The sequence below is a fragment of the Lotus japonicus genome, chromosome 3, assembly GCF_012489685.1.
Source record: "Lotus japonicus ecotype B-129 chromosome 3, LjGifu_v1.2".
Classification (NCBI taxonomy): domain Eukaryota; kingdom Viridiplantae; phylum Streptophyta; class Magnoliopsida; order Fabales; family Fabaceae; genus Lotus; species Lotus japonicus.
In genome coordinates this window covers 21,131,111-21,155,932 of record NC_080043.1, presented here as the reverse complement: position 1 = coordinate 21,155,932, position 24,822 = coordinate 21,131,111, and the positions used below count along the sequence as shown (strand labels likewise).

Below are 24,822 nucleotides of genomic sequence, written 5' to 3'. Positions count from 1 at the left end.
TGAGAAGTACGATTTGGAGATAGATGAGACGTGGACTTAACAGGCAGAGTGGATGGTTTTTTTAAATTTAATTCAGTAAAATTATTTTCATAAATTGATGTATGATAGTGTATATGCATTTAATTTATTTAAATTTTAACTAATTAGTAATTATTTTTTATTAGTGACGAATTTGTTTTCGTCACTAAATTTTGCCTTTATAAAAAATGGGGTGGAGTGTAGATTTTAAAAAACAATGGGGTGGAGTGTCATTCTTGCAAACCTTGAGGGGGGTGAGTGTATTTTACTCAAAATTGAATATAATCTTACGTTCAAAATGATACCAGATATGCCATAAAAAATTTAATCAAATAGTTTTAAAGGATTGGTTTAGAAATAAACTCAAAAAAATTTGTATTTTATGTTTTCGTATATACTTTTGGAACATTAAAATGATTTTGGTATATTGATTCAAAGCATAGCAAATTAGAAAAAAATGAATTAGAATGTAACAAGGATTAGAAAAAAAAAATCTTAAATAGGTGATATACGTATATAAAAAATAAAAACGAGTGAGGAAATATGAAAGCCGACAAAGTACTCTTATTTCAGCGCGGGATCAATCCTAGTTTTCTATCACTTTTAGGTTTACATTGTCGATTTATTCGTAATAATCACGCATCACAGTCATCAGCATAGCCCAGTGCAGTGGGGTTCTTGTTGTGGACTTTACATTCGTGTTCAATTTGTAATGGCAGCGGTGTCACATTTGGGAAGACGAATAGGAACAACATGGAAGGAAATGATAGGAACGAAGAAGCGAGGACCATGGCACGATTCTCTAATGGCTGCAGCTTACATACTTCTTCTCCTCACACTCACACAGGATCCAAAGAATCCAGATTCCGTTTAGCGACTCAAACCAATGAAAAAATACATGGTTTTATAAAAAAATCATAACTAGGGCTCATAAGTAAGTTGGTATTTATAAGCTTTTAGGGTGTCAGGATTTTATATGAATCGGAGAAGTAAGCTAGCTTTTTTCTAATTTTGTTTCACTTGGGCTGGAAAGTTACTTAGTTAACATGTGAAATAAAACCATCTAGTAATCTATATACATTTTATTAATCCAATGGATTTAAAAAAATATTATGGATTGGGACAATATGTCAATATCCCTTCAAAAAATTTCATCCAAGCCCATCGATTAAGTTTTATTTTTATAATTGGATGAATTGAATTAGACTTAATAGTGGATGGATAGGATGAATATAAATAAATAGATGAACTAGCCATCCCTAATTAAGGACGAGTACATTATAACTTTGCTAACTAGATGAGCCTTTTCCTGCCAAGTATACTTTAGAGTGCAAATGATGTTATGGTATCAGTGTCAAAAACATTTCCTTTTAACCGAAGTTGTAATTCAATTTCAGAAATACAATGAAGGAGAGGACCCCATACAAGAACTTTATGAAGTATAAAAGGTAGAAAATGCTACAATTCAATTCCAGAGTGGTTGGAATCTGAAGCATTTTCATTCTTATGCTTCTTTTTCTGCTTCCGTTTCATTTGCTTCTGTTTGTTCCGAGATTGATCTTTTATGCTCTTCTCCCATTCTTTTCTATTTCTTTGGTAAAGCAGCATAGCAGCACGGGCATCTTGTATCTGAAGTAACATAAAAGTGTTAGACTTCTGATTCCAAATTTTACAGATTCAACTAGGTTGTAAGCACACTAACACCAGATCCAAAATGACACAAAACTAAAGCAAAAATTAATGGCACTTTCAATTTCAATTTATTAAACCTACAGCAGCTTTTAGCCTAGAAGCAATTGCCATTTACAGAGCAAACTAATGGTTATATTGATCAAGTGATTACATAAAAGAAGGCAAGGAACTAAGGGGGGAGAACCAAAAAGCTAGATAGACTAACCGGGCAGTGCTCTCCTGTTTGGATCTTCACACCAAGACGTTCCGCAGCGAGGTGCCGTAATGCTATTCTACTATTTGAGCTGCTTAAACCCAATGGCAAGTCAGAACATATTAAAGGAACATTTGGCATGTAAAAGTAAAACTACATATCAAAGCAGCAAGAAGACAGTACTTTAGAAATGGTTGGTACTCAGAGGTATCTCGTATATCCTTTTTGGGGTGACTTAATAATAATGCCTGTAAAAGTACAGTCATGGATTAACACAGTACAGACTGAGAATGAAAAAAGAATAACCACTAAAATGCAGACCTTAAAGTCATTGGACAAGGCATGACCAACAAGGATCCTTCCCTTGATCAACTCCGCCACTTTCTTCTGAACAGTCCAAAAATCCTTTCCTACAAATTGAATCATCATGTTGAAAGACGTATTTGCCTAACAGAATTATGTGATCATAGGTATGGTTAGGAAAAATCATGATTCTCATAGTCATAATAGCATTAAGCTATTATAGCTGCTTCAAGATAACAGCTTAAATGCTAATATTAGTATAGTATAGATAATGGCTCGTTATTAACAGCTAATCAAATTAACCTAAAACTCATGTATTCAAATTATTTTTTATCAAGCATAATGAAATATTTAATGCTATGACTGGAGCATTTTTCCCATTCTAAAATCTCACCGAATAAGCTAGACCACAGCTAGTTAAGGATTTAATCCCATGGTTATTAGTATCGTTTTCGTGCTTGAATCCAACATTGGATTATGTTGCGTGAATCAGTGATGAATCGCTCGATTTGAATCAAGCAGCTCCAATTACACATCGAATCGCGATGTAAATCTCATGTATCGTGCGATACTAATAAAACTGACTAATACAGGACAGCTCTTGAAAACTGTCCTTGCCACACGATTACGAGCATATAAAACATTGAACACATGCTTTGTTAAAGCCATTGAAGACCTTGAAATCAGATATCAAAACAAATAAGTGGCTCTAGAAAAATGTCCAAACATTCTTAGTAAAAGTTAGATGACATCCACACAAGTTAAAACCAAAGCTAATTGATAGGAACTAGTATCTTTATTGCTCAAATAGGGAAAACTCACTTGATTACAGATTAGAACTAGTAGAACTTTGAGGGTTTGCCAAACCTCCCAAGTCCCAACGCTTGAAGGCCCCATACTTTCTCAAAATGACTAGACACCCCTCTCTTTCAACTGCGCTTCCAATTTAGAGGCAATATTCCTTAGTCTCTCGAACCCACTGACGAACTAACTATTACTCTGTTAACTAATTCTATCATCTGTACCCATCACTACTATTGTTCAAAGGAATCAATATCATAGTTCATAGACAACCTCCACACCCTCCCTCGTTATTTTTTATCAAGACCAGCAATACAAGAGGCATAATGTCCTCTTATAGACCATGAAGCATGCACGAGCTTCATAAAGCATGAATGCAAGAAAACTTAGGGCCTATTGGGTTTGAAAAAACATTCTGTTTTCATCGAGTGTTTTATAAATAACTGTAAAAAAATGTCATATAATACTTGACTTCCTTTCTTCATAGATTTGTACTTGTACAAGAAAGGACAATATGTATTCACCATTAAACCATTCAAATGTATTCACCATTTTCTGTATAAATCTTTGAAAACAAGAAATAAAGCAAAACCAGATGACATTTTTGCAATTATTAGTGAAAACAGGAAATAAAAACAATAAACATTTTTAGAAACCAGACATGAACTGCCCCTTAATAGCCTATTTAACATAAGGACATCTTTTCTGTCACCATTTGTAATTTTCACTAATACTTACATAAATGCCACATTGGTTTCACTTCGTTTCATGCACAAATTTTTGAAAACAAGAAATAAAGTAAAAACAAGATGGTATTTTCATAATTATTAGCGAAAACAAAAATCAAAAGAGAAGTATTTTCTATAAGACTAAAACCAAAATGTCCTTAACTTTCAACTAAATGAAGATTATTTTTCTAAAGCAAAGTTGGAAGTTAGCATGATTCACTAAAAAATAATAGTTTCTCAGCTTGACCATTAGATAACATAATCATACCACCTGATATATTTTGGAATATTATGTTTCAATACTTTCAACTAAAATTTAAAATTGTAGAGATAGGAATATCATGCGAACCTTTTCTCAGATCCCGAGGTCTTAGGCCACTAATTTTAGTGCGGAAATCAACAACCCGCTCAATTGGCTTTACAAACTCGTCATAAATAACATTTCCCCACTTATTAACCTGCCATCAACAGAACTAATATTAAAAATAAATGACTTAACAAGGCAACGGCAGATTAAATGAAGATATAGATGATAATTGCAAAAATACTTTGTCAAAGGAACTCAGAAATTAATATTTCGCCATTTAGTATTATGGTTTTACTATTCAATGTTAAATTAGTCTACTCGTTAAAATTAGGACCAGCTGAATCTTAAGTGAGGAGTTCTTCTCTAGCAGAGTTCGGATTGACTGGGCTTCACACATATATATACAGGGTGTAATCTTCTTAGGGCTTTCAATCTTAATTTTTATGTAGAAAAACACTCAGAAGATTTTTATAATATTATCAAGCATGAGTTCGGCATCACTTGGATAAATTAAAAGTAACATCACAGATGATGAGTCATAGGGCCAAATAAATCTTCTCTAGCCCTTGGACTTGAACAATATATGTTCATGTAAGGTGATAAAATACAAGTAATGAGTTCCTATTGTTTCATATGGGAAACCAGAAACATAAGAAAGGTCATGTAAAAGACAATCAAAGGTGTTATATCTTCCGAACAACATACAAATCTACTTTTCGGGTTCTCATGGCATTTACCCACACCCATTGGGTGTAACTTACCACGGTTAAGCGATTGATTGTTTAGCCATGGCCACAATGTACTTCAAGCGGGATCCCAAACCCTGCACTGCAGTCTGCAGGTATAGTTCTCCCACATGGAGCTCAGATCACAGTCTGAGAATAATACACAGTCTAAATGTGTGTGTGTGTGTGCCTATTGCCTAACTTTGAGCAAGGGCGTCCTAATCTTGAAAACCACCCACATTTATTCAGACTGGAAAATTTAAACACAATTCTTAACCTAATTTAGGCAGAAACTGTATAGTCAATGGAAACTAAAATAGATTAAGATGAAAAAGGTGAAAATTTTCTGTAAATGACCAGTTAATAACTTTAACAACCAGACATTCTTTTTAATGATATGGATTCTCAATGCCTAGTAGCTTGGAAAAGAACAAATTTTAGGTGTGTATTGATGATAGCAAGAAGAAGAGGAACAAATTAATACCAATGTTACTCTTCCAAGGGCACTTTTGTTCCCGGAACCAACGCCCACCATCTCACAATCCATGGCCACTGCATCTGTCAGACTGCCAAATGGTTAATAAGATAAAGGACGGCAAACTTTTAAAACAGAGTAGAAAGCTCCATGATAAGATAGCACGCCTAGATTAAATGAACAAATACAACACAAGAAAACACAAGTTTCAGTCCCCCCAGAGTATCAAGCCAAATGCTATTGCACAGTAAACTCTACTAAGGCGGGAAAATCATAGAAGCAAATAATATTTTTTTTTTTATAGGCCAAAGTTAGTTGTTAGTAAATTAGTTCCTTCACCAAGGTTTGAACCCTGACCCCTTCAGCCTTCATTCCCCACCAACCCTTATGTCCTTAGCTCTTACCACATGAGCTAACCCTCGGGGACAAAAAATAATATATATGTCTATATCATGCATTCAGAAACTTGGAATTAACTGCATACAGCCTCAATCTCAAAATGAAATCACAAATGCAATCAAATTCTAACATCACTATAGTCACCTTGCATCATCATTGACAGGAATAAGAGGATTAATCTGAGAATCATTGGATTCATCATCTGGCCTCTCTTTACGTTTCCCTGTCAAAAGGAAAAATTGCATTATTTTCAAGGCTTCACCACCTATAATCCTCCATACATTATATCCAACAAACAAGACACACCCACAAGGAAAAATTAAATTTTTCGCCTACCAAGTATCGATTTTAAGGTATCTTCTTCTGAATTTTTGGTCTTGGAGCCATTATTATTCAGGTTCAGCTTCTGCATAAGGTAAAAAAAACAACATTAAATCGATAGAGAAACATGGGTGTGTTTCTGTACATGCAGAACAAAGAAGAAGAAGCACTTGTTGGAGTTGAGCCCAGTTGGGACTGAACTGGGTTTGCTTTGGTTTCTTCATGAGATCGCCGCCAATGCGCGCTTCACTGTCTCAGGGTTCGTGTGCTGGAGTCTCAAGTTGAAAGAGAAAGAGAGATGGACATGAACGACGTCGTTGGCTTAAATAAGTTTTCTTTTGCCCCTGAAATATACTCAATTTTGATTTTAGTCCTTGAAAGATTTAATTGTATTTTCCATCTCTCCAAGATTATCGGTTTCGCTTTTAATTCTAAACGTTTAATTTCTTATCCAACTTTGGCGAAAGTCCACAATAGGTTTGAAATGTTATTCAACTGGTGTCGGTCGATGCAGTCTATGGTGTCACCCTTTAAAACGAGGTCACCGGTGCCGCCAATTTCAACCTACAATAACTGGTAGGTGTTGTCTATGGTGTCACCCTTTAAAAAGAGTTGGAGGACTTCATTGTAATTTTCACAAATTTCTCAAAAACTTACACAACTCGTTATCGATAGAGCATCTAAACCACTCATTTAAAAAAATAATATATTCAATAGATGTAAAATTGTATATACCTATGATCCTCATTTTATTAAAGTTTTGGCATGGGAGAGCATCGGTGCAACCCCTTTTTAGGGTAACACCATAGATTTCACTGTGTCGGTCGCAGTGGTAAAAAGTAATTGTTATAAACTCTAAGTTGAAAATTTATTTGGCTAAAAAACATTTTTGGCCCCTGATGTTTCAAGTTTGTGCAAATTCTTCCCCTACTATATTTTTGTCGACGTTTCTACCCCTCATATTTTCAAACAGTGCACCGTCTACCCCTCTGTCAGTCAGGCTTTCTTAGGAAGGTTCCTGAGTGGATTGAAGAGATGAAGAGGAGTATATGAAGTTGATGATGATCAAGGAAATGATATAAATTAAATTTGTTTGATGTATATATCAATTATGTATGTAATTGAACTGGTTAAATGCATGTTTTCCTACTCCCATGCCCCATTTTTTCAATTTCATTTGTAATTTTCACGTGGCAGATCCAAAAAATATATAAAAACAAAGTCAAATCAGCTCATTTAGTTAGTTTTTTAACGTCTGACTGACGGACCGTTTGAAAATATGAGGGGTAGAAACATCGACAAAAATAGAATAGGGGCATAATTTTCACAAACTTGAAACATCAGGGGCCAAAAGTGCTTTTTAGCCAATTTATTTCTATGAGCCGCACTTTTTTATGGTAAAATATAAGCCGCATTCTTGAGCAGACTTTTATCTCATCCTGATCAATTACATGGTTTCTGGTATAGAGAATGGTATCGCACATGGGAAGAGAGGGAGGTAGCTGAGGCCTGACGACATGAGAAAAAAAAAAAAGTAAAGGCCCATGTTAATCATTTTTTGCGGCTGGGGGAAGAAATGCCCCACCTTCAAAAAATATGCGTATCATCTTTCTATGTGCAATTTCATGAAGAAAAAAAAGAGAGAATATACTTTGGCACTTATGCTCTACTTTTCACCTATCCCTTGTACATTTTGATTTGCTGATGTATTCTAACCATTATGACACCCCTCTTTTGTGGCCACTATTTCACGACTTTAACGTTCCATCATAAATTAAACAAAGAAAATACAAATTATTTCCACGTTTTTTTTGTTTTTATCTTTTAATATGATGACATAAGATAAAGAAGACAACAAATGCAAACATCAAAACAAAATAGGAAAAACCAAAAACTGTTTTTGGATATTGTTTTATGGGGTATGGTAAGTAGACCACCAAGAGGGTAATCGTGCCCCTTTCATACATTATATTTTTTTTTTATCTCACACTTCTTAATTTCTTATCACATGATCTTATCCACTACTTCTCTTTATTCCATTCCCTTCTTTTTCTAGACACCTATACTTATTAGGTGTTCACTTATTTTCATTATTTTCTTTTACGTTATTTTTTTTTAGTTTAGGATATCGTGCACTCGCATTAACAGTAAATAGCTGATTACAATATGCACTTCAACCCGACGTCGTTCCTTTCCATCTCTCTTTCTCTTTAATTAAAAAATGAGGTGAGCTAAGTACTCCTTCTATTCATTTTTGGAGATTGTTAACTCTAGCTCCTTTAGAATAAAAAATAATAATTTATAGGATTTAATTTATTTATATATAGGAAGCGGGTGTGTCAATCACAGCCATGCCACGCTACATGTTTGGATTGGAACCTAATTACCTAATCTCATCCGGAGAGCCAATAGCCAATTTTTTAAACCTTGAGATTGTTTTGAAATAATTATAATAAGTAAAACAATTAATGTAATTAGAAAATTGAATACTCCAACCTGTGCATATTTTTCTATCATTGGTGTTACATGGGATTGCAGCTAGTAATTTTTTTATGGTTACTAGTACTTACTAGCTAGGCATGCGTTTGGTGCGAGGGAGTTCTTTTGATAGTTTAACAAAAACAAACCTATGATAACCTACATTAAGAAGTCAAATTTGCAAGAATTAGTTGATCAATTGCTACACACCTTCAATTGAAGTAGAACAAGATCAACCTGCAGTTTGATTGAAAACCGGATTCTTGGTTGGTTTGGTTTGGTCAGCATTTAAATTAGAATGCATGCACATTAAACGGGTAATAAATAAGATGAATCAGTTATAAAAGCTGACGTGATCAAACCTGCACTGATTTTAATGGTAATGGTAAGAGCTTTGAATAAGTGTATGATAGTGGAAAGTTACACAGCAAAACAACAACCACGTTTGCCAATGTTCGCTTGAAATTGAAGCATTAAATAATTTCTTAGCTACTCCTTTCGTTTTTTTCTTTTACAACTTCTTTCGTTTCTAAATTCTAATTATAAAACATTGATAAGACAATTCGCTAAAAAAACATATAATGTGGCTAATTAATATATTGATTTAAAAAAATTAAACAATATTTCATATTTACTCTTAGTTAGTGGTAATATGTTGAGTATAGTGTTTTGGAGATTAATTACTAATGCTAATCAAAACTTTGGAATCACAAAGTACAATAAATGCAAGTGTGTGTATGAAAATCAGTAACAAATGTTTCTAAAATTTAGTAGAGGTCTTTTATAAAGGAACACTAAAATTTCTCTAAAGGTCTTATAATTAGGAACGGATGAAGTATTGCACATGTTTTAGCCAGCATCTCAATCATATTTGGTCACTTTGTCCACTGATGGTCATCTCGGCTAAAGATAATCATTAGCAGCCAATCATTTCATCTCAGCCACAAGATTTCAATCGTATTTTGGTCAATCAAATTTACAGTCTCAACTCTCAAATGCTAATATAGCTCACATATGGAGCATTTTACTCTATACGTACATATTTGATCAGTGACATATTCATAAATTGTTTGTTGTGAGGACAACACCATAAATTAACGATATTAAAAAATTAATATATTATTATATTTTTTTAATATATATCATTAAAATTAACCCTTCCGTGAAGAGATGAGAATATCCGAAAAAAACAATTATTTCAAAAATATGGTTTTAACATGAGAATGTAAGACACTGTAAAGTTGAAGATTTCCACTAAAATGAAAATTACAATGCAGTACATCACAAGAATCCACTAAAAGGACAAATAGAAGGCAGATAGTGGTAACTTAATGAAAAGCCATTAAGCTATAAAACTTAAAAATAGAAGAAAATGGAGTTAATTATGTCCGTGAGATATTGCTACATGCATGAGAATTGAGAAAGAAAAAAATTGATTCAACTTCGTAATAAGAACCGATAAAATTTGAGGTATAAGAGCTAGCATTAAAAATAAAAATGCAAGGGGCATTTACCATTTTATTACTATAACAATATAGTATGTTATTAATAAGAAATGAAACTCAAGTGGGGGAAATAGCCCGTATCTCCTCAAGTGGATCGGTCCTTGGATTTGATCATTCCTAAATATAAGTATTACATAGTTTGCTTACTTGAATATGAGATAGAAGAGTTTCATATTCTCTCTGAATAAGAAGCTATCTTGAGCGTCAAGTCAAAGAATCTTTTGCAGATACTACAAGTAAACATGTAATTATCGACGACCTGGAAATCATCTCAAAATCTCTCGGTTATGTGTTTTATAAAAAAACGATAACTTTGCAGTATATAACTTTTTGGCAGGAATAATTACGGGAAGCTCGAGTCGTCAGTATATTGAAATAACCATGTTATTACCGATGACCTAGATTGCGGGTAACTTGGCAAGCTTAAAAAGATTTGGACATCAGTTATATCGTCGGTCGATAACTTGGCGGTCTTTTGAAAATCTGGACATCAGTTACCAAAACCATAATCGTCGTTAATTTCCAAAATTACAATTTTCATCAACCAGTATCTAGCGGGCTTTTGAAAATCTTAACATGGGATACCGATGTCAAAACCTTCGGTAACCTGTAAGTGATACTTAAAAAAGACCTAAATAACCTATAAAATCTTCGCAGGACCTCGTCGTCCTCCTCCTCATACTTCTCCTACTCTTCCTCCTCACGTTCGTATGAACTATGAATAATGATAGTGTTAAAGGCTGCAAAATGCTCATTTTGCTACAGATAAGGATATTTCTTTTTATAAATAAAACTTTCTTGAATGTTACATTTTTAGTCACAACAAAAATGTTTTTTTTTTAATGCATACCATATCAATTGCCAACGAAAATAATCGGGCTTATGTTACCTGCATCCTAGACCGTTAGTACCAATGATTTTGAAATTCGTTAGAAAAACTCTACCGACGAGACCCATACCCACAATTTTTTGGTCGTCGGTGGTTAAGCACTACCGACGACTTTTCCTAGTGACTAAAAGTCGTCAGTCCAAATTTTTCTTCTACTAAGGTATATGACCCCCTCTGCTCTATGAACAAGTAGAGAAATGATTTTAAGTAAGTAATAGCAGATGATAACCGAAAATTAATTTGTATTTATCATTAGTAAATTAACATTTTAAGTGAGTAGTTTATTTAATTTTAGTACTAGTATTGTGACCCGAGCGATACACAAGAGATATTCATGTTTGTTTATTGTGTGATTTTTTAAAAAAATCTACGTTATCTTTTTAAAGATAATTTCCGAATTACTCCTAAAAGAATAAAATTTATTTTATATAAAAAAATCATAGATTTGAAAGGATGAAAAAGATAAACATAAATATCGAAATCATTTTAATATTGGGTGAGGATGAAAAAGAAATATTAAAATTATAATTTTATCTTGTTGGACTCAAACTCAACCCATCACGATAAATTCCACTCATGAAGGGCTAGAGTATAATGGATAACCAAGATTCATTACGATATTTCGTTGGTGTAACAAACAACATATTAAAATATAGTATCGTGGGCGCAACCCATCATGATAAATTTTGGATTGATTTAAAATTTTATAGCTATAGTTTAAGTAATAGTGACTTACAAACAAATGTTGGTTTGCAAGATCCAATTATCTCGCAAAAAAGTTGTCGACGAGTGTAAAATTACAATGTAGTACACGGGTACAAGTTTGATCTCTTTCTTTTATTATTATTACTAATTTAATTTATAATATCGAGTTTAATCAGTTCAATAAATAACTGAATAAACAATGATTTTGGATTTCATTCTTTCATATTTTCTTCATGTTCTCTGTCTAGCTATTTTTATATAATAAAATATGTTAATTAAATTATACATTTTTAATAAAACAAAAAGATGTATTAATCACAAGCTTTGAGAACAAAACTCAAAACGAGACAAAGTTTGTATTGGTGATCAGTAACAACAAAAAGCTAACCATTAAACAGCGAAAAACAGTCTCCATAGATTCCAAAAGAAGAAAACCCAATCAAAAGAACCACATAGGGCAACCAAAAACCTAGAAACTAAAAAAGCTACCAAGAATATCCAAAAGAGACCTACCATAGCAAAAACTAGTCCCAGAGTTAAAGGAACAGAACTAAAGACCAGCAAAACCAAAAGGGCAGAGAGAGAGACCCGCCAAACAAACTCAAAGGAGAAAAAACGGCTTCGACTTCCCTTAAAAAAATATGTGAATGGCAGCGACAAGAATTATCTTAATCAATCTGGGCTGATATGCCTTGTATTGCTACTTCATCTAAACAATCATAGACCAACCCCGATCAATTACCCATCTCTAAGGAACTCCTTGCTTTGGTTAGAATAACTTGAGGTTCCCGAGGCCTCGAGGGAAGAACCATCAATTGGTTCTCCCCCAAAGCAACATGAGTAGACAAAATCTCCTCCTACATCTTAGAATCTTCTTCGATCCAAGCGACTTGTTCCTTCTTTTTTCTGCTTCTTGGTTTCATCTTCCTACTACGAACTCTTTTCCTAGGCAACAAGATCTCAGAACCTCCCACAAGCGAAACGTCCAAACCTCTTTGAAATCATGACCCAATGATAGAATCTTTGGGAGCAAAGCCTTGCATCTCTAGAAGAATACTTGTTCATAGCCAATAATATGAAATAAAAAAGTTCTGCATCTCAACCAATCGATACGACCTCGGAGAGCGGCTTTTGCTAAAACTCTAGCAGTTTCTTGAAAACTTGCTTCGGATATGAAACTTTGAGTATTCAGAGATGTTTTTGTTATTCCCAATAATAGAGTTCGGTAACAAATAGATTGTAGGATCACGCGCTTACCACTACGCCAAAACCAATTGGTGTTAGTGAGGGCGCAACGTTATTTCTTATAGCGTAGCAGACAACGCCCCGTTTCGAATGCTACCTGCAGGCAGGATGCTGGCCCACCTGGACCCAACAATCCCCCCCCCAGCACCTGCCAGCCAAACTAGCTGCACAACATGCCTTCCGTGGGATTCGAACACGGGACCTGGCTCTGATACCACTTGTAGGATCACGCGCTTACCACTACGCCAAAACCAATTGGTGTTAGTGAGGGCGCAACGTTATTTCTTATAGCGTAGCAGACAGCGCCCCGTTTCGAATGCTACCTGCAGGCAGGATGCTGGCCCACCTGGACCCAACATAGATTCTTCCAAGGCGCGCCCTGTTCGTTGAGCTCGTAACAATCCAATTAGAAGAATACTTGTTCATACTCTATTCATCCTAAAAGCAAGGCCTTAGAACAAGTCCCATGTTCTTCCCCAAAAAGGAATCTTGCCAAGGATTAGAAGAAGAAACCCCAACCTCCTTGAGTACCCTTCCTTGAAGATAAGCTTCACCTTTCATACCGGAGGTCTTTGAAACAGATTCCTAGAAGACATTTTCTTTCACAGAACTCCAAGGGTATCTAGCTGAATGAATAGACCACGCAGTGCACCCATCTCTAACACCACCAAGGGATTTAATCACCGCCGAATCATGATCCTAAGACAAGAACCGCATGAACCGAACCAGAAACAACTCCCAACCTTCTTCGTCCTCTGCAAAAACACATTCAACAAATCCTCATATTGCACAAAAAGATTATGCACCTGGTAGTTCCTCACAAAAATATGAATTTCGTTGACAAAGAATTGCAAGATCGCACACCCTTTGTCATTCTTCACTGACTCATCATTGACTTCCTCGAGCCCTTGTTCTAGCTCCTCCACCGCGATGAGAAGATCTGGACCGACCACTTCTACCGCACCCCCACGACTTAGATCAACTAACAACACCAGATCTCCATGACCCAAAATCATCACCATCACACCCGAGCCAGACAAACCTAATATCCTTGTCGCCTTCATAAAAAACCCGCCTTTGCTCCGGTATCGCAAAACTCTGCTCGGTCCCAGCCACCATACCTCCTCGATCCATATCCACGCTCGAGCCATCATCCTCGTTTCCTTCCCCTTGCTCTGTCGTCGCACTGCCTTGCTCAACCCTTGCCGTCATTGCTCGTCGTCCGAGATCCACAACCACCGCTGGTGGAACCCTAGCATAGCCCCCACCGGTCATAGCAGATCCACTCACTTGAAAAGTACGTTTAATTATTCTTTCACTCTTGTTTAGTCTTTTGAGGATGTTGTTACCCGATTGGGAAATAGTTGCATGCTTTGTCTTTCCATGGATTCATATTTTTAATCTCATCCTTACAGAGGTCTAACTTATTTACCACTAGACCGATATCTTATCTTACTTGCTAAGTTTCTACCCACTTTACCATATCTATAATTGTAACCTAACATAAGTTTATGTTTACTGCCAACATTTTACTTTTATTTTTATGCATAAAATTGCAGAAAAGTTAACAACGGGAAATAAGCTTTTATTTTACCTTAAAAAAAGATTTTATTTTAAGATGCAAAATAGGAATAATAATCCCTAAATCTGATTATTTTGTACCCAAAAAAAATCTTATCACTTATTGATTTTTTTAAAGCGGACTTATTGGTCTTAGTTATCCTCTTAATTTTTTTTTTGAACGTAGTTATCCTCTTAATTACAAAATAAGAATTGAACATTTTCTATTTTTAAGCATTAATTGTATTTATTTTATTTATTACTATTTCATTATAAATTAAGGAAAAAATTTATTAATAAATATAGCCTTATCATGAATCTTATCTTCATTACTTATTTGTATCAAAAAAATTTATCTTCTTTTTTATGAGACTAAAAAAGTATATATCTTGATTAACCACTTATCAATTGAAACCGTTCTGTGACATGCCTTGCGTGTCATATAATTTTGTGCCAATTGATACCAGAAATCAAGAAAGGTAAATTGATTAATTCTAGATTTTATTTTGATTTATTCTAGATTTACTAATTGGGTTTTCTTTTATCCCCTCACAAGCAATCTTTTTTTTTACAAGTAAAAAAAAATTAATCACTTTTTTCCTATGTAATAAAAATTAAAACCTTACAAAAAACATTAAAAAATCACATATTTTCAAGAAAAAAAAAACATGAAATTCACTCTCCTATGAAAGACACAATCCTCTCCTTCATATATTCATTTTCTTCCTCTCTCTCTTTCTCTCTCTCCACCTTGTTCCTTCTCTTCTCCGATCGTTCATCATCTGATCATTGATTTTGATCGTTCATCGCTACCCTCGTCTTCTTTCTCTGGTAATTGAATTTTCCTCAACTAAATTTTCAATCTTGATAAAAAACTACAAGTTCTATGTTTCAATTTGGGGCCTTTCTAGGGTTGAAATCTCATGTCATTGATGTTTTCTGATGAAAGGAATCAACTTGCATTCTTGGGTTTCGTCCACATTTACCCGATCATAATTTCTCACATTTTTCTGAATAAATTTGATTTTTTTTTTTAATTTTTTTGTTGTTGTTGTTGTTGTGAATTTTGCAGACTCTTGAGCTATATTGATCTCTGAAACTCAGAAGTTGCAAGCTTTGTGTTTTGATGATATCAAGGTACGGTTTTTGTTTAGTGGGTCGAATTTGGGACTTTATTTTGAGGTTGTAACCATGGAAAGTGGTTACAGAAGGAAAAAAATCTTCTTTTTATTTTTTTTGTTCCTTTGATTTTTATATTTGTTTGTGTGTGTAATGGGGCTTGTAATTCATAGATGTTCTGAAATTCCTTGCTTTGAACTTCACACCAATTAAAGGTTGCATTTTTTTGAAGGAATTTTTATTAAGGGTGATGGTTTTAATGCAGAATGATGTGTTTGTTGGTGTTTTATGTTTGGACTTGAATTCTTATTCACCTTCATTCTTTGCATGATTGTGTTTGTACCTTTATGGGTTCATGTTTGAAACCCATTGTAAGATGAAGCTGGCTATGAAATGTCTGAAGGACTGGGTAGCTACTGCTTAGTAATTTTGATATGAAAATTTTGAATGTGGAAAATTGACTGTTCTATTGTGCAGAATATGTATGTATGTGCTTTGCTGTTTTTTTTCATCTGTTTTGATTTTGGTTTTCTTTCTTATGTGTTGGAGTGGTTTGAATTTTATTTGCTGTTACTGGAATAGTAGGACTAATCTGCATTGATGAATCTGTATGTTGTGATCAGATGACAGATTCTGAAATGGATAGACAGAGGCAAGGCTATTTTCATCCTGAACCGTGTATCCTTTTGAGGGCCGGCGTTACCACCGTTGCACAGCCTAACATCCGCCCAGTGTTGGCAGCTCCAGGGAACACAGCTAATGTTGATCCTCACTATTTACCAGATGTTTATGACAATGGTAGGGTGTATGGGATTGCCCAGTACAATGGCGGTCAGCCTCCACATAATCTCGATATGGGTGTTGCAGCTCCGGCACACTTATATTATTCTGGGATGAATCCTTCTTCTAGTGCTGGTGTATTTCCTATGCCTTTAAACCACAGAGCCGATCAGTTGCCAGGTTCAAGCACATTTGCAGTCCCTGGAGTGTCCTCGGATAATTTCGGAAGGAGCACTGGTGTCGTTGATGATGTCAGAGGTCCGTACAAAAGGAAAAGCGCTGAAGCAATTCGGGGGAATTACCAGTATTTTAATCCTTCGGCCGGTCCTTCAACTGCTCCCCCTAATCCAAGACACACTGATGGGGTTACTATGATGGATACTGCATCATTTTCATTCCCCATTCCTTCACCTATTATGATGCATGACCATAACCATTTGATTCACGGAAACTATTTGGGGCAGCACTTTCATCAAGCTGCTCCTCCCTGGTTGGACCAGCAGTTGAATAGTAATAACAATGATGGTCACACTACAGCCTGGAACCAGTCTCTTCCAGTACATTATATGCAAGGTAAAGTTAATACATTGTCTTTATCTTTCCCTATTTTGAGTTTGTCCTTTTGGCGATTCATTGTCTTTATCTAGATGTCCTGTAGCTGAATAATACATTGTATTTTGACTACACTAAGAAGCCCTTTTCACACTTCCTGATGAAAAGTAGAAACTACAGTTTCTTGGATGTGGTATTTTACTGATCAGTAAATTTATGAGAAGTCTGTTTTTGCAATACTCAGTTTGCGCCTATAATTGGAGTAAATGCGTAGGTTTTTTTCTCTCTCTGTATGATCTGGCCTATTTACCTAACAATGCACTTATATGTTTCTTTGAATTTTTCATGTACTTCTGTTTGGCTATAAGTTTTATCTGTCTTGACTATTTCTCCCAATTATTATTCTCCAGCATCCAGTGTGAATGGAAGTTCATTAGAGAGTGCAAGCATGGGTTTGCAGAGATATCATGATACAGCTGGCAACAGAAATAGCATCAGGTTTCCTCATCCTCCTCCTGTCAATCAACAGTTCCATAGTTATCATCATCCAGCACTGCCCATGCCAGGAGTAAGAGGACACACTATCAACTTTCACCCTCCGGTAACTGCAGCTGCATTTAGAGTTCCAGCAAATCCTTCACGCGGTGCTGCGATCCCACCACAACCTGGTTTTGAATTAGTTCCTAGGCATGTTGGTCCAGCACCACCAGCAGGTTTCCGGATTTACCGACCTCAAAGAGGAGTGATGCATGAAACAACTCTTGGACATCGAACTCATCCTCCTGTGGGCTTCCTCCAAGTTGATGTAATATTCCATATTTATTTTTCTTAATAACTACTTTTTTTTACTCCAAACATTCTCATGTATACATTACAAATTACAAACACATCACTTTCTTATCAGTTAAAGTTTATTCTTACAGGGTGTTGCTCTAATTGATGAAGTGGGAAATTTGGTTGACCATCATAGAGATATGCGCTTGGACATAGAGGACATGTCTTATGAGGCAAGTATATACTAATTGATATTGATTGTATTTCCCTACCAATGCTTACATGTGTGAACTCTTGGATACTGAATTTTTTGAGGCTATTGTAAATTGTAAACTCTTTCCACTTGAAATTTGAGTACAGGATCTTCTTGCATTGGGAGAGCGGATTGGTAATGTCAGCACTGGTTTATCAGAGGAAGCAATTTCAAATCAATTGAAGACAAAAACTTATCTGGCGCATGCTACTTCTGTTAATGAGGAGGAGGCAGCTTCTAATGACCAGGAAACCGATTCTTGTATGATATGTCAGGTATGAACTTTTGGCAACAGGTCTCTCAGTATTTCAGTTATTGTGAAATTCATGTTTCATAGTCAGGCTTTCTGTGACAGTTCTTCCTTTCGCTGCACTTGTGACTCATCCTGTACTTATCAAATTATGAATTATGAATTATCCCTTATTAACTGGACTGTTTGTGTATAATTCTGCAGGATGAGTTTAAGAACCAAGAGGAGATTGGAATTCTTCGATGCGAGCATGAGTATCATGCAGAATGCTTGAGGAAATGGTTGCTTGTGAAAAATGTCTGCCCAATCTGCAAATCAGAAGCTTTGACTCCTGGAGGGGGGGATGTGTAGAAATGAGTGAAGTCAACAACAACATCTCTTTCTGTTCCTGCATGAACCCTTGTTGGATAATTTATTTCTGAACAGAATTCATATTTTGTTTTGTAATTTGTATATGTACTTGCACATAAATAGACAGTCATATTGCCCAACTCCTTTATTGTTGGCACCGGAACCTTGTATCTATCAACAAGCTGTACAGACTTTGTTCTGTTTGGTGTATTAACTTCAGGTCATTATATCGGTACTTTTATTTTTTATTTTTGCGTTTATTATTTCACATGTATGGTTGAATTGAATGGCTCATAACCATACTTGTGTTTTACATGGTTGCATTTTCACCACATGTGGTATGTATTAGAAATTTAGAATTCGACTTAGGCCTAATGGTACCCTAGAAACTAGTATAGGGGGAGAGTTTCTCTACCCTTTACAAGGACTGGCTCAGAAACTAGGACCCCAGAAACTAGGCCTAATTCATATCTCTCTGAAACTTCTCAGCAGTATGCAATGGCCAGTTACTTTCTTGAACTAGAATTTTGCATGTGAAAATTAATTACCAACCACCTTGGTATTAACTTTCTTTTGTTTTACATGGTAAAGAACTAGAACTATAATTTTGCATGTGAAATTAATTCACAACCCCATCCTTGATTAAATTCCTTGTGTTTTACATGGTTAAGAACTAGAACTAGAATTTTGCATGTTTAATAAAATCATAACCATATTTGCATTAACTTCCTTGTGATGGTATGCAATTACATTTTAAATAAATTTATGAATGTCAATTTTATAGTACTTAGTTTTGTTTGAGCAGTCATTGTTGACTTGCCCACAGCACATGGGATATGGATAATGGTCACGTTTACAGCATGAAAACCGTGGCTTATTGACGATTGACTGTGTCAAATTGTCAAATATTGAAAGTCTTCACTGACTGGTTTTCTATGTGATTGCATGACATAAACAAAACATATTTTGCAGGAGTTAGCCTGTAAATGTCAACTTGAGGCTGAACCGTGTAACGAAGTAACAGCTAGCCTTCTTGTTGTTGTTTACAAATATACCACCAAATTGTATAAAAAATGTGATTTTTAAGTATTCTAATAGAACAGCCACCTCTCACACTTTCTTTCTGTCATTGTGTTATCATATCATATATTACATATATATTCCTTTACTTATTCCTTTGTCACTTTTTTAATTTGAGGTTAAGACTTAAGAGTGTGTACCAACTATTTTCCTTGGATTAACTAAAATGACCAACCTGGATTTTATACCGTAGAATATTGTATAGGATTAAGTTTGATTATCAATTAAAACTTTTTTTTTTGAAATGACTATCAATTAAAACTTGATGCAGTAGTACATGTAAATGAAAATGCATAAAATTATTAAAACCTCTAATTATGCAAACATTGATGACATCAAATTATAAAATTTAATAATAGATATGCAACATTTTCTCTTTAAATTATACATTGTTAATGTGGTTTCTGAAATAATTGTCTTCTAAGAATTGAATGCTTTGATTTGGTCCTTACACATAAATAAAATCAAATTGAAATGAATGTGCATGTGAGACGACCTACCCAAATGGAAAAATGTTGCTTTTCTAGTGAATCACTAAGAATAATCTTGTCTGCAGTGGTGGAGCCAGCAATTTAATCTCATTGGGGCCAAAAATGAAAATAGAATTGTCGCAACAGAAAAAATTTCAAACATAATTTGGAATTATTAAAAAGTTTGACAAAGTTTGGAATAATTTCTCAAAATAAAGTTAGAGTTGATTTGGTTAAATGAAATATCACGTAAATTTTGAATGAAATTTTAATTTTGTGAAGAAAACTTTCAAAGTGTGAAAGCATTGTTTAGTTTTCAATGAGTATTTTACTGGGCTTGATATTGTGTTGACTCATGGAAGAGAAGTTTTTGGTTTGCAAAAATGTTTAGTGGGAACTCTTCCATCTATTGGGCTAATTTTTAAGAGATTTGCAAAATCAGGGGGTGGCCATGGCAGGAGCAGGCCACCCCTACCTCCGCCCCTGCTTGTCTGATAATATTGAGGAGACTCAAAGTGCTTTAGTCCCCCATCGCTTGAATCACTAGAATAATCTTGTCTGATTATGTTTGAATGCTTCATTATATTAACAATAAGATGTCCGGTCGGAATAGCCTTGAAGCTTGATATGTCAAAAACCTATGAGGAGAGTCTTAAACAATGAAGACGCCCTAGTGTTAAAGGTTTTTAAAGCATTTTATTATAGTCTTTCTGACGTGCAGAGAAGGCTAAGTTGGGTTTCAAGCTTAGCTACACTTGGAGAAGCATCTTAGAATCAATGTGTGTTATTGACAGGGGATGCTTTTAGAGAATTGTCCGGGGATAAAGTGTATATATGGAACTTATGAGCTTTTTAGGATATTTTTAGTATTTTAGTAATTTTATTTATTTGTGGTTGAGTCTTTTAATTTGTATATTTTATTAACTTTTGATTAGGATCTTTTTATTTTCATATTAGGATCTTTTTATTTTCAGAATAAGATCTTTTAATTTTAGAATAGAATATTTTTAGTTTCATTAGGTTTTTCTATTTCTCTATTTAAGTAGTTGTAAGGCATGAGCCACAGTAAGTTTTAGATAACAAAATTCAAGAGATTTCTCTCAAACTCTGGTGGATTCCAGTTTATTAACTCTGGTGGATTCCAGTTTAATTTATAGGGTTTTAGTGCTGGCTAACTCTCTTTCTGGTGGATTCCAGAAACCTTTTCCTTTAGGATTTGCGCTGGCAATCCTAGTACGACTTCCGCTGCATCAAGTGGTATCAGAGCAGGTTTCTCTTGTCTCTTTTCTTTGCTTGATCAACCATGGAAGATCAACCAGTGACCAAAGCAGACCTGAGGGATGTTACTGCGGCTTTTACCGCGGCCCTGGCTGCTATGACACAATAGATGACACAACATATGGCGACGTTCACGACGGCTATATCAGCGCATTTCAACAACACCAGCAACGTGAACCAATATTGAGACAAAGGAGAAAAACAACATAGGTTTCCACGCGAAAACAACAACAATCATTCCGCTATATACTTACCTTCCCAATCCTTATCTTCACCATCCGTATCTCATCCTTATTACCAAGTTCAGTACCCAACCTCTAAAACCACCAAAACTCCACACCACGAACCTTCTACACCCAACCTTATCAATCCTCACCCAACATATCTAATTCACTGACTGCAAATCCAATTTCCTTGCCACAACCCCTACCAAAACCCACATCTAATTCATGTCCATCAGCCAGACTTGTGCACGCAACTTCTTCGGAATCGGACTCTCAAATTTCATTTGCGCCATCCTCTGTTGTTGGCCTGGAAGATGAGGCAAAAACGTTGATGGATGATTTGTACAGTGAGAGCACACCAACACACAGTTCTCTTCTATCTAGATATGATGACATCTCAGAGGTTGCACCCCATGTTATATCTGAGGCAGACACCTCTGCCAATTTGGGCATCGAGACAGTAGTCACACCTTACAATCCAACACTTATGGTTGTGCCTCAGGTTCGATCTGTCCTTGTTCCCAAGTTTGCACCCCATCTGTTTGGTAATACGCCTGAGCAAAAGGAAGTGCAATTCAACTTGTCTAACTCGCAATTCAGACAATTGATTCCATGCTACTGAAAGTTGTTTCAATCACTGCTTGTTCATCCAGAAAACACACTCTTTCAATTTCATGGACGCTAGTGTTTCAAAACAGGAGTCTCCACACTCTTTTCCATGTGCTTTTATCAGATATTCAACACTCACCCTCCTTGTTTAATTTGGAAGCCTTTTGATCCTGGTATTTTGAGGCAGCTGAAGTCCTTTATCGTGATGAGAACTCGGGGTCGAGTTCTTCACAAGAAGAGGAGACTGATATAGGAGCTTTTTAGGATATTTTTAGTATTTTAGTAATTTTATTATTTGTGATTGGGTCATTTAATTTGTATATTTTATTAACTTTTTATTAGGATCTTTTTATTTTCGTTGATGCAGCGGAAGTCTTACTAGGATTGCCAGCGCAAATCCTAAAGGAAAAGGTTTCTGGAATCCACCAGAAAGGGAGTTAGCCAGCGCTAAAACCCTAGAAATTAAATTGGAATCCACCAGAGTTAATCAACTGGAATCCACTAGAGTTTGAGAGAAATCTCTTGAACTTTATTATCAAAAACTTACTATGGCTCATGCCTTACAACTGCTTAAATATAGAAATAGGAAAACCCTAATGAAACTAAAAATATTCTATTCTAAAATTAAAAGATCCTATTCTGAAACTAAAAAGATCCTAATATGAAAATAAAAAGATTCTAATCAAAAGTGGCTTCCTAATTGATCATAAGGTGTACTCGAGCTCCATGGCTGCTCACTCTCTACTGCTAATTTCTAGCCTTATTGATCAGGATACCATATGTTGGGATAACGATCTCATTAACCAACCATTCACCTCTTCAGTCATGAGTTTAGATTGGACCGCTAAATGGGCAGCGAATGAAAATTTGTTGTGCGAAGGTTGTGTTGGGGCTGATTGCAATGTAAGTCTCACATTATTAATGTTGATGAAAGAAAATAAAGTCAAGAAAAGCATATTGGAAAAGTCACACATTGCATAGCGTGGTGAAAGGTGGAAGAGCCCTTGGCTAAATATGAAGAGCTCAAGCTCTTCTTCCAACACACCAAGTTGCAACACCAAGAAATATTTAAGCTTATATTTGTGTTATCTTTTTCACTTAGGACCTGTTTGGTATGCTTTATAGTATAAGACCTGATTGTATTAGGTCTGATAGTATTAGACCTGATAAAATTTTAATACTATATAGCAGTGTTATAAAACTCGACTCGAACTGGCCGGTTCGACCGGTTGAGCCGGGAACCGAACCCTAAGCCGGTTCGAGCCGAGCATCGGATCGGCCGTGCAATTCACCCGCTGCGAACCGGAAAAAACCGGCCGGTTCAGTCAAAAAACCGATGACTCGGTCCTTACGGTTGGACCGGTTCGCTATTTAAAAAAAAACTGAAAACATAAAAATCAAAACTGTGTCGTTCAGTCAGTAGGGTTTCAATTCAACTTTCACAGTTTCACCCATTCGATCTTCAGAGTCTCAGACCTCAGTGCTACATCCTTCACCCATTCGATTCGATCTTCCTCATCGTGCGCCGCCGCCGCTCCACCACGTGAAGCTTGTTCCGCCGCCGCTCCACCACGCCTTGCTCGCGGTTCACGGTTCAGCTTCTTCTTCCTGGTGAGCTTCTTCTCCTTTCTTGGTGTTTCTCTAAATCACACTGTATGTTTTTATTGTAGATGATTTCTAATTCTAATGGGCCCGAATCAGTTGAAGAAAGAGAAGAAAGATTCATGATTTCATGATTTCATTAAGTTTTGGTTGAAAATCAAGTCTTGTGGGAGAGAAGGAGAGAGCGTGAGAGGGAGAACTGCTTACTCTTGTGGGTGAGAGAGAGAGGGGGGAGAGAATTGCTTGTGTTGTGTGCGGCTGTGGTATTGTGGTGCTGTCCCAATTGTTTGCTATTTGCTAGGGTTTCTCATTGTCTCACTCTCATGCCCTTTTACTGATTGCTCTCTTTTTATTGGTTAAACTTTATTTTGGTGGTATTGGGCCCAACCTCAAAAGTTGTGGTTTGTTATATTTTTTTGAACGTGTCTCTTACATAAAAAAAAATTGGTGAATTTCTGTTACATAATTTTTTTTTGAAGGCTAATTTCTGTTACATAATAAACAAAGGTGTGTTAGGTAAAAAAAAAATAATTAAATTATGATGAATTAATAATATTTCAGGTGAAATTGTAATAATAATTATAAGACTTAATACTTATATTAGTTTGTTTGAAGGTTTTAAATTTACAATTTGAAATAATTAGATATTAGTATTAACTTGTATTATGATTTTTTTTAAATAATAATATATTTCGAGTCAAACGGTTCAACCAGTGACCCAGTGGTTGAACCATTGACTCATTGACCCAGTGCCTCGACCGAGTCGATCACCGGTCCGAGTCTGATAACACTGTTATATAGTGTTTGGTGACACATCATATAACTTATCATTTTGTTTAAATTAGTATAAATTTATGTATAGTGAAATATTGAATAATGATATATATTATAAAAATGAAGATGGTGTTAGTGGTGGTAAAGATGGCGGTGGCGGCCAAGGTGGCTGCGATAATGGCAATGACGGTGGTGGTTGTAGAGGCGGCAGCGGTGATGCTGAGTGGTGGTTAGGGTGGTGGCGGCGACGGTGTTGGAAGTGATGGTGGTGGCGGTGGTGGAGGGAGTTGGTGGTGGAGATGGTGGAGGGTTGTGGTGGCTGTAGTTGTTTAGGTGGTGGCAGCGACAGTGGTGATATTGGA

At 35.7% G+C, this 24,822-nt stretch overlaps 2 protein-coding genes across 3 annotated transcripts; one reads left to right on the top strand and one right to left on the bottom strand.

Moving 5' to 3' along the window:
- Nucleotides 1-1,249: 1,249 nt before the first annotated feature.
- On the bottom strand, nucleotides 1,250-6,258 carry LOC130749228 (uncharacterized). Of its 2 annotated transcripts, XM_057602550.1 has the most exons (9): nucleotides 6,133-6,258; nucleotides 5,978-6,047; nucleotides 5,786-5,864; nucleotides 5,252-5,333; nucleotides 4,085-4,193; nucleotides 2,225-2,313; nucleotides 2,087-2,151; nucleotides 1,916-1,994; nucleotides 1,250-1,647 (listed from the first exon to the last, which is right to left on the bottom strand). In XM_057602550.1, exons 1-9 carry the CDS (start codon nucleotides 6,184-6,186, stop codon nucleotides 1,477-1,479), a joined length of 798 nt encoding a protein of 265 aa, XP_057458533.1. In that variant the 5' UTR covers nucleotides 6,187-6,258; the 3' UTR covers nucleotides 1,250-1,476. The 2 variants fall into 2 exon arrangements, with proteins under 2 accessions (XP_057458533.1, XP_057458534.1); XM_057602551.1 differs by lacking the exon at nucleotides 6,133-6,258 and having other exon boundaries at nucleotides 5,252-5,325; nucleotides 5,978-6,039.
- An 8,759-nt stretch (nucleotides 6,259-15,017) lies between these two features.
- LOC130748394 (probable E3 ubiquitin-protein ligase ZFP1) lies at nucleotides 15,018-18,671 on the top strand. The gene is made up of 7 exons (XM_057601618.1): nucleotides 15,018-15,175; nucleotides 15,417-15,481; nucleotides 16,087-16,816; nucleotides 17,206-17,600; nucleotides 17,719-17,802; nucleotides 17,930-18,097; nucleotides 18,277-18,671. The coding sequence occupies exons 3-7, from the start codon at nucleotides 16,087-16,089 to the stop codon at nucleotides 18,421-18,423; spliced, it is 1,524 nt and encodes a 507-aa protein (XP_057457601.1). The 5' UTR covers nucleotides 15,018-15,175; nucleotides 15,417-15,481; the 3' UTR covers nucleotides 18,424-18,671.
- Nucleotides 18,672-24,822: the final 6,151 nt, after the last annotated feature.

Excerpts from the sequence above, each read along its gene's own strand:
- LOC130748394 (XM_057601618.1), top strand. The coding sequence starts at position 16,087 with ATGACAGATTCTGAAATGGATAGACAGAGGCAAGGCTATTTTCATCCT. Across the intron at positions 17,803-17,929 it reads TAGAGGACATGTCTTATGAG|GATCTTCTTGCATTGGGAGA; the intron begins GCAAGTATATAC and ends ATTTGAGTACAG. Across the intron at positions 18,098-18,276 it reads ATTCTTGTATGATATGTCAG|GATGAGTTTAAGAACCAAGA; the intron begins GTATGAACTTTT and ends ATAATTCTGCAG.
- LOC130749228 (XM_057602550.1), bottom strand. The coding sequence starts at position 6,186 with ATGAAGAAACCAAAGCAAACCCAGTTCAGTCCCAACTGGGCTCAACTC. Across the intron at positions 4,194-5,251 it reads CCCTTGGAAGAGTAACATTG|GTTAATAAGTGGGGAAATGT; the intron begins GTATTAATTTGT and ends TGTTGATGGCAG. Across the intron at positions 2,314-4,084 it reads ACCTCGGGATCTGAGAAAAG|GAAAGGATTTTTGGACTGTT; the intron begins GTTCGCATGATA and ends TTCAATTTGTAG.